Genomic DNA, 9098 nt, shown 5'->3' on the forward strand with positions numbered 1-9098 from the left:
AAACCAGCAACTTTAGAGTTACTGTTCCATTTCAAAGAGCAAGGCTTTCTTCTTTTACTGTGGTTCATTCCAGTCACTGATGTGTGTCCAAAATGGAGGGAAGATGTGTAGCTGTCTTGCTCTGCATTTGTTGTTTCGAATAGTGCCACTGACTCACATACTATTTGGAAATGTTTCCCAGTATTTAATTGCTAAAAAGACCAATTCTTAAAAAAATTCCTCTTGTGGAGAGAATTGATTATGAAATGTCAAAACACAGATGGGATTGGCTTAGCCCTACCTGTCAGAAGAGATGCTGTGCTTGTTTCTGAAATGATTTACATTTGACTTGTCCTTGCTGTGATAATACAGTGTGGATTTAAGAGCTCTTATATAAGAATCTGAATTTTTTTAATCACATTGGTCTTCAACTTACTTTTGTTCTGGTAGGGAATATGAAAATAAAAATTGTTGACGCTGGAGTAATATCAGTTGAGTGTCCTGGAGTAAATTGGATCAACTTAGGATCACTTCTAATCAGTGTCATCATAGTGTTTTCATAGGTCATACTCTTCTATGTGAGAGCCTTAAAGAGAAAATGAAGTTTCCTAATACTTCTGTTCAGTGGCAAAATTCTGACCTTGCTGCTGAGATGAGGACGGTGAAGGAGCACTTCTTTGGGATGAGGGATGCAAACACGACTACAGGGCATGCACTCTGCAGTAGCAGGATCTTTGTTGAGCTCAAACTGGTGTTCTGTGTCTTTGTCTGTTGCCTTCCAGATGTTAAAAAAAAAAACACCACAACAAAACAACTTTCAAATCCATTGCCGAACTCCCAAAACCAAACAAATCAACAACAACAACACACATGAATCTGGCCTTGCTTTTAGTGTGCAGGTACTTAGCCTTTTAAAGAAGCAACTTTTCTTATAGTTGGAATCCTCACATCTATTTTCAGTAATATCTAATTTGCTGCTTAATAAGGGTAATGTTTAAAGTCGAGAGGGTTGTGCTGTGTTCATTAAGCATAGACCTAACCTCCTTAATACTTGGCTTTTTTTCCCTTTGAGCAGTCAGTTAAGGTGGTTAGCACAACAAACAAGCAAACATTTCTAAGTGCTACATTGCTGTGCTTGTTCTAGTCATCTCTGAGGACAGGCTTAGAACCTATTTTTATTACTTCTGTAACTAGAAGGCACTGCTCGACAGTGCCAATCACAGTCTCTCCAGCATATTTGTCTTGCAAAGAAACTGGCAGCACAAGATGCTTCCTCTGAGAGAGTAACACAGGTCGTGTGTTTTTAAGAGCCAAAGAGACCAGAGATGTTTTCCAAATGTATGCTTTCTTTGCTGGATGGTTTATGTGGGGATTAGTCTACCTAGTGTCATTTAGTATGCATTTTTGGATTCTTCAAAACAAAACAGTCATTTATTTTTGCTAAATTGTAAGAATCTCTAGCTTGCTGAGGAGTGATGCTTCTGAAATTCTTTCTTTTGAAATGAAGCATAGCAAAATCTGTAAACTTGAATGCTTCTGTGTGATGGTGTTCTTTTACTCCCCCTTCCCCTGTTGTTTCAAAGCCATAATTTATAGAGGTTATTCTCTTCAACAGTGTATTAAGTAAACAACCTAAATCTAGAAGCATTGACAGTTTTGCTGTGCTTTTCCCCACATCTGTGAAGATGCCTGTAGCACTGAAGCAGGAAGAAGACATAATAGAATTTAATATTTGACATATTTTAAATAGAGAACATCTGCCTCTTCAAAATGAGATACCTCTCTGAGTAATTTTCCCCAAACTGTTATTCTCTTAGTACTATACAAAGTCCCTACATAACATTCACAGCACAAAAGATGTAGCAGATAATACTTCATTTCAACTTTATAATCTGTCTGGAAGCCAAATACCTATCACGCTAAACCAGTGAAAGTCACCTTGGGGAGAGACTACCACTTGCCTGGCAGCTGGAATGCTGCCATGTGTTCAAGGGAGCCTGTTTGTGAGTGGCACAGGAGAAGTCAGTAAAGCAAATTAGATGTGTGTGTTTATTCACTTTTTTCTGTCTTAAGGCACCTTTTATCTTTGAAATACTAAAAGACTGGAGAAATTTTAGGTCATTTCTATTCATTGAAAATGCTGGTTTATAATAACAAACTGTGAAATCTGTCTCTATACAAAGTTGTTTAATTTGTAGTCCATCCATTTGCCTTTCACGTTCTAATACTCTGCAAAACCAGATCTTTTGTAACAGTGAGGAACTGCTGCTCCCCTTTCCTAGCACCAGCAGTGGGAAAGTGCTTGTGACTGAAACTCTTCAGTTGTAGCAGTGACAGGTGCGCTGAGATGCAGTTCTTCAAAACTTTGTAGGGAATTCAAGGGAATTAAGTAGTAGAGCAGAAATGGATTTCAGCCAAAACTGAGGGCCCTTTCAAAATCTGAAATGTTAAGCTTAAAACTGAAAGGGAGAAATTTGAGCTGTTGTTTTGAAAACCAGTGGGGTGAATTTTTACATGACACTTAATAGAAAGGTAATAGCTTCGACCTGCTTGGGTTGATTCATTTTTACAGTCCGTAGTTCAAAAATAGGCTCTCAAAGTGTCAGAATGCCTTTATTCTCATCTGTTTTTTGGTTTATGACATAGTTTGAACAAAATTTTTAGCCATGTCAACTTGTGTAATGTACATAATTTATAAGGAAAAAAAGGCAAACCAAAACCAACTTCAGTAACAAAATGCAAGACAAAATTACAGGTAGTGGTTAAGATAACTGTATTTGACTATCATAGCTTGCTTCAACTGAAATCTCAGTACTGTCTTTCTTCCTCATGTGTCTGAACACTGCACTTGTAGGTGATACAGATAGATCCCTCAGTGTGCATCCAGTAAGTCAAATTGTTTTTTTTCATGTTTGTTCTCTCATCCTTCAAGACAAATACAAGGACAAGGGACAGAAAAATACAGAAGCTGTTTCAGGTGTCAATATTTCCTTGGCATTCTGTTGGTAAATGTAGTTTCAGAAATAGAATTAGTGAAAAACTTCTCATGGGGCCTGTATGGGAATTACTTAACAAAATACTTGCTATCTGGGGGAGAGAGCAAAAGTAAGTTCAGTAAATCTGAAATATGCCTGTATTCTGGGGAGAGAAGAGCAGCGATGAAAGGACTAACTTGCAGTCTCACAGGATTTTGATTGCAGAGAATCTGACAAAGTTGGTGTACTGGAACTTTTTTTACCTGGTTGAAACCTTAATATGATTTACAGGGAATAAAGGTTTGTAAATACATTTTAAGCATACTGGGACAACCTCTTCACAGGGAAGTAATGTGAAGCTTTTGTCTGGTACTCTGAGCTTGTAGCATTGAAACAGTTACATCTTTGATTTGTAATAAGGCTAAAAAAGTATCTTTAAAGGTTTTTTTTGTTGAAGGAAAGTAAACAGAGGAAGCCAGATTACACTTGCTCAAAGTACCTTGTATCTCTAAATTTTTATTAGACTATCTGTAGTGAGGAGTTGATGCTAATAAATCTTTCTCAAGATTGGTTGCACCTGGAGGATCAGTTGTCTCTCTGGTAAGATAATCTGATGGGAATCCCATTTGGAATAGTGTCCTTCTCTCTGACTAATGCATCAGTATTAAGGAAACCACAGAAATGTTAGGAGACAAGATTACTGTGCTGTCACATACTCAAGACTGTCTGTGTTCTTTTCAGAAATACAAGTTAAACATTCCCTTGAGCTGGATTTCCTGAAATAGATGTTTGGTTTGTTGGGATTGTTTGGTGTTTTTTTGTTTGGAAACCTAATAAATGGACCTTCCTCTGTGTGCTGGCTAATTGCTTCCAAAAAGCTTCCCTTTGTTGTCCTGTAGGCAACCAAGTCTGTTTATCACATGATAAATCTTCTGTCTCAGTGCCTGCCTTTAACAAATGAGGCATGAGTACAAATATTCCCTCTCTCTCAAAATATAAAAAGACTCAGTTTGGTTGCCTCACTGCAACACCTTTAGCATTATTGAATCCTTTTATGCTATGAGAAATGTGTGCTTTAATGCTTGAGTGAAATGTTCTTTTTCATCTGACAAGGGGGTTTTGGTTCTTTCCACTTGTTAACAGGCACAGCATTCAGAAAGTAAAGGTGAAGCTGTATTAACATTGTAAACTTGTTCTTACATGTGCTGTCTGATGCTAACCAAGTGTGTCTTTTTGACTAGCCACAGCCATTGGAAACTTGCCTACACTAGTCTCAAAGACAGGAATATAAGACAAATAGGGAAAAAGTGACAAACTCATCTCCTGCATTCTGTATTGGTCATAGGAAAAAAAAGTCCATAAATGCTCTGAGTACCAGAGCATGGTGAAGAGCTTATTAAGTGTAACTGGTAGGTCACGAATTACCTAGGAATTGATTTTCAAAGTGTTTTGAAAATCTGCTTTGTCTTTTTGTGTACGTGTGCTGGATATTGGTAGACAGTTGTCCTTGGCATAACGCTTCTGCATTGTTACCTCATCCTGTTTAACAATAATGGTTTTAAAAAAAAAAAAATTAAAGTAAAAAATCAGCAAGAGTCCAGATTTGGTGGTAGGAATGCTGGGTGAAGCCATACAGCAGTGATGTCTCCTCTGCAAAGCCTTTGTCCAGCGATCCTGCAGGTCAAAGCTTGTTCCCTCTTTCATGCCATTGCTGCACCCAGATGTGGTATATTAGGTATATCATTGTCTGATCCTGACAGCTTCATGAGAAATTACACATGACAAACAACATGTATGGCAGTATGTCTTGAAAATCAAAATTTGGACTTAGATTTAAAACATCTGATGCTTGTTGAATAGTACCAAAAGAAAGGGCTCTGTGAGGTTAGGAGAGCGCTCTTCTTGGCATCCAGTGTGCTGTCTGTTTGTTCCTTCTCGGGCAGAAGTATCAGTTTCTGATTCATCCTTGTGTTAGACACTACTTCCTGTTATTCCCATTAGTGGTTCCCAAATTCACGAATGCAAAGGCCCAGCACTTTGCTTCCATCTTTGTCACAGCTTTGCCAAACTTGCATACTTGAGGCCTGAGAAATTTTGCCTTTTCTAGTCTTAGAAGATCACTTGTGAACATACTACTTTGAATAAAACTATTGTTTCAGTCTTCAGTAGGAGAATACTGAGCTGTGTTGCCTTGTGTATATCCACTTCACAAAGAACTTACTGTAAGCTACACCAGCTCTTTCTTTTCTAAATGCTGTCTGGTTTTATAAATGCCGTGACAGTAGTCATGCTGATAGCTGGAGAGTAGAAGTATTGTGCACAGGTAGTAAGCAAAAAAACACTCTTGGATTCTATGGTATGAAGTAAATATTCAGTTTCTAGTTTCTTTTAGTTATTAAAATGTGTGCCTTGGAAAAAAAAAAAGAGGTGGGTGGGGGGAGAAGACTGGGAGGCATGGGAGCCAGCTAGCATCTCTCCTGATGTTTACTTGCTGAGGAAATCTTTTGGGGTTAAAGAAGAAAATACTTTCAGCTCTGCCCTGAATTAGATGCTAAGGTCATGCTGGTACCTGGCTATGCTTTATTCAGCATTGTGATGCTGTTTAATTATGCTCTTGGTGGAGAGCCATTTGTGCTGCTTTCAGTCTTGCAGGATTTCATTATTTTATTAAGCTGAAGTATCATTTGCTCACAGATGTCTCTAGGAAAAAAAAGCTGTTTGGGTAGATTTTCTTCTATTTGGGGTTTCTGTGTGAAAACATCTGGCTGGAGGATATGTCTGGAGCCACTTCAAGAGAGGTACTCTGTAATTATTTTGTTTTAGCAGCAGCTTGGCTAATCTGGTGCCAATCTGTATGTTTATATCGAAGTCTGTAGGTCAAAATATCTATTTGGACTTCAGAGCCACTGAGCAATTCAGGAGTCCATGTTATAGTTACTGTTTCTCTTGATGTACACGTTTCATTCTACAGTTTACATAAAGAAGAGTGTAAATTACCCCTAAGAAACCCAAAAAAGAACTCAGTCGTTTTGTTTTGTGTTCTTCCCTGTGTGTCGTACTCTCTGCTGGATTGATTCTCCCTTGTCTTTGTGAGTGTGTTGTTTTGTAGCTTGGCTGGGTTTTTTTTACGAAGGACTGAAAGTCAGCGTTTACTAGGGTTAGGGCAACTTTTTATAGGTTAAATTAACTTTATTAGGGTTAGGGCAATGAAGGATAGATTGGATTCTGCTAGACTTTGTGTTCTCCACAGACGACCTTTTTCTGATCACTATGGCAAACAATACAGAAGTGGATGGACCCCAGATACCCACCAAAACAGAAGGTCCTTTGCTAGTTTGTAAATAGTAGTGGCTTTTGTCCAGCACTATCTTACACAGATTACCAGACCTTTCCCATGCAAGCAGAATGTTCTTGGAAACTCTCAAGGAGTCTTTGTTCTTAGACTTTAGCAAGAAACCCTGAACATAAGGGCCCTCTGGACACTTAACATTTCCAGGTTTTTTCAGTTATGTGAATTGGTCTAATTCTGTCTTGAAATGTGATTTATAGGAAGAAAACATAAAAATGTATTTGTGCATATATTTTTCATGAACGTTTTAAACAAGCTTATCTGGCCCATTGTATTTAGGGTAATTCCAGTTGCAAAAGCTGTATAATGTTGGTGTTCATTATTGCGAATTTGTTAGTCACCAAAGTAATGGTATGGCATCAGCTACCTGTTGGGCCTGTATGGTGATGGTCAGATTTAAGTGTGTCTTAAGAGAGAAAGTAATTGTGCTGTCTAAAAGCTTGAAGCCTGAAACTTTTATGTTTAAGATCTTGGTTTCCTAAATATTACTGCCATATCTGAGCTCCATCAAGTTGCACAGTAGTACAAGCCTGATCCAGAACAGGCAGGAGGATATTAGCTGTATTTCTATCAAATTAAAGAATGTGATGTGATATTTATGGTAGTTATGAGAGGGCAGGCCTCCTCAACAACATAAAGTCTGATCTGGGGAAAGTCCTCTTGAAAACATTTTGGGTAAATTTGTACTGGTGTGATGACATTGCGCTGCTTTCATGCACTGTCATGTAGCTGCAGTGGTTTTGATTTGGTAGTAAGAGCTTCCGAGTGCACTTACACTCTGCCTCTACCACCTGTTTTTTCAGCTTTTATTTCCATAAGTCCTAACCCTAATAGGTTTACTCATGAGTTCACCAGTGCTTCAGTTCAACAGGTATGTCACTGTAGTATGCTTTGTGATGCGCTCTCCCTGTTTTACTGTTCTAGCTCCCTTTGTGTCTCATCACAACCTGCAGCAATGAGAAAAACAACTCTATTTATTTGCTACTTCTTCACAGGTTACCAAAATGGTCAAAACAGTCACTACCAGAACAGTGCGCCAGGTGCCCCTGGGGCCTGATGGCCTGCCATCCATGGATGGCTCGTCTCCCATGGGCAGCTACACGGATTCAATAGACAGGAGGTACATGAAGAACGGCGAGCGGTACATCACGCCACAGGCTTCATCCACGCTAACCAGGTCTTACAACAGCTACGGCGATGCTTACCCTGAGAGCCACGAGGGCCAGTATCGCCCGTACATTGGCCACGATGGGTATGGGGATCTGTCTGAGAACTACGGCAGCTTGTCCCGTGGCGTCAGCTACCGTCCTCGCTACGCCTACGTGCCAGGAAACAGTTACAGGCCCGATGATGGTAGCTTCACTTTGCCAAGCAGAAGGGATAACTACGGTCCTGTTGCCCAGCCTCAGGTGCCAGTGGGGAGCAGTGTTGACTTGAACCGCTCCCAGCCAGAACGCTTCCAGCCAGAGCCCTATGGACTGGAAGATGATAACCGCAGCCTTGGAGTAGATGATGAAGGGTATGAACTGGATCCGGATTATTCCACTGTGAACCGGAGGACAACTGCAGGTGTGCCAGAGAGAGGAAGACCTCACAAAGGAAGGTAAAACCCATTTGTTTTTTATAATGCTGATCTGCAGCTGGTTTGCGTATTTGAACTCTTCAGGATCTGGTAAATTCTGGAATACCTTGACAAGAAAAACTGGTAGAATCCATCATTTCATTAGCCCATAACTTGACTGCAAAACACACATGAAACACAGAAGAGGGTAGTGCTCAAGAACCCTTTCACTGCATTTCTGTGCTGCTTAGTTTAGACTGACTTTAGAAAGAAAGATATGACCTTATAGAAGAAGGTTAAGTTATTTTTATCCTCTTCCTAAAAAAGAGTTCTGACTGCATTGTGTTATTCCAGAGCCACCCCACACTAGCAAGGTGAAAAGAGGGATGTAGAATCTGCGAGACTTCCGATGGGTTTGATTATGCACACTTGCCAAACAAAAATTTTGAACAGCTGTGTTATGGTTTGAAAACAAACCAGTGAGAGACTCCAAGTCAGAAATACAATTTAATAAGGAAAAAAAATAAAAGCAATAATACAAAGGAAAACCACAGACAGAGTCAGAATACAACCTGATACTCTGTAGTTAGGGTGGTGGTAGCAGTCCAGATGAAACAGTGGTCTCGTAGAAAAGATCTGGTAGCTCTTGTCCTCTGGAAATCCAGTGGGTAAGGCCCCCTATGCTGTACTGAACCCCAGTTTATATCCAGGTGGGAGCACTTGGCTCCTCCCCCTGGGTGGAGCATCTCACAATGGGTTGATATCAGTCTATGAGTCATGCAGTGGGTCCTTGATGGTCCATTAAACAGAAATAGCTCCTGGGGGGAGCTCTGTATGAGTCATGGGGCGAGGCATGGATGGGCCCATTAACAGGGAGGACTCCTCCTGCTGGGTGGGAAAGGTGTTAACATCTCCCCTGACCTTGAACTTCTTTCCTTATCTGTTATAGCCTGGGGTGTGAGGTCTGTCCTGGGCAGCTGCTACCCATGATTTTCTTAACAGCCATGAGCACTGACATAGAGTATAGAATATACAGTTTTGGTTCTACACACATAAGGATAAACTGGTCCCAGCCCCTGTAACCATGACAAGCTGTTTGGGGTTACAGATGATCTCATACCTGGTGAAGAGATGCCTTGTTATATAAAAGTTGTCTTGCGAGATGTTTGACAGCCTCAGCTCCTGATCCTGTGCTAACCCCACACCCTCAGCTGCATGACCAAGTTCTGCTGAA

The 9098-nt window shown here is 40.2% G+C and overlaps 1 protein-coding gene across 1 annotated transcript in view; it reads left to right on the top strand.

The window, feature by feature from the left end:
* Nucleotides 1-9098, top strand: part of LOC103780501 (armadillo repeat protein deleted in velo-cardio-facial syndrome homolog) — a gene marked incomplete at its 3' end in the record, with an annotated part of 18677 nt that overhangs the window by 1575 nt on the left and 8004 nt on the right. The window contains exon 2 of the mRNA XM_008948192.1: nt 7299-7906. Coding sequence (XP_008946440.1) covers nt 7299-7906 — 608 coding nt within the window. The remainder of the gene's footprint in view (nt 1-7298; nt 7907-9098) is intronic.

This window comes from Merops nubicus, unplaced genomic scaffold, assembly GCF_000691845.1.
Source record: "Merops nubicus isolate BGI_N331 unplaced genomic scaffold, ASM69184v1 scaffold40150, whole genome shotgun sequence".
In the NCBI taxonomy this organism is placed as follows: Eukaryota; Metazoa; Chordata; class Aves; order Coraciiformes; family Meropidae; genus Merops; species Merops nubicus.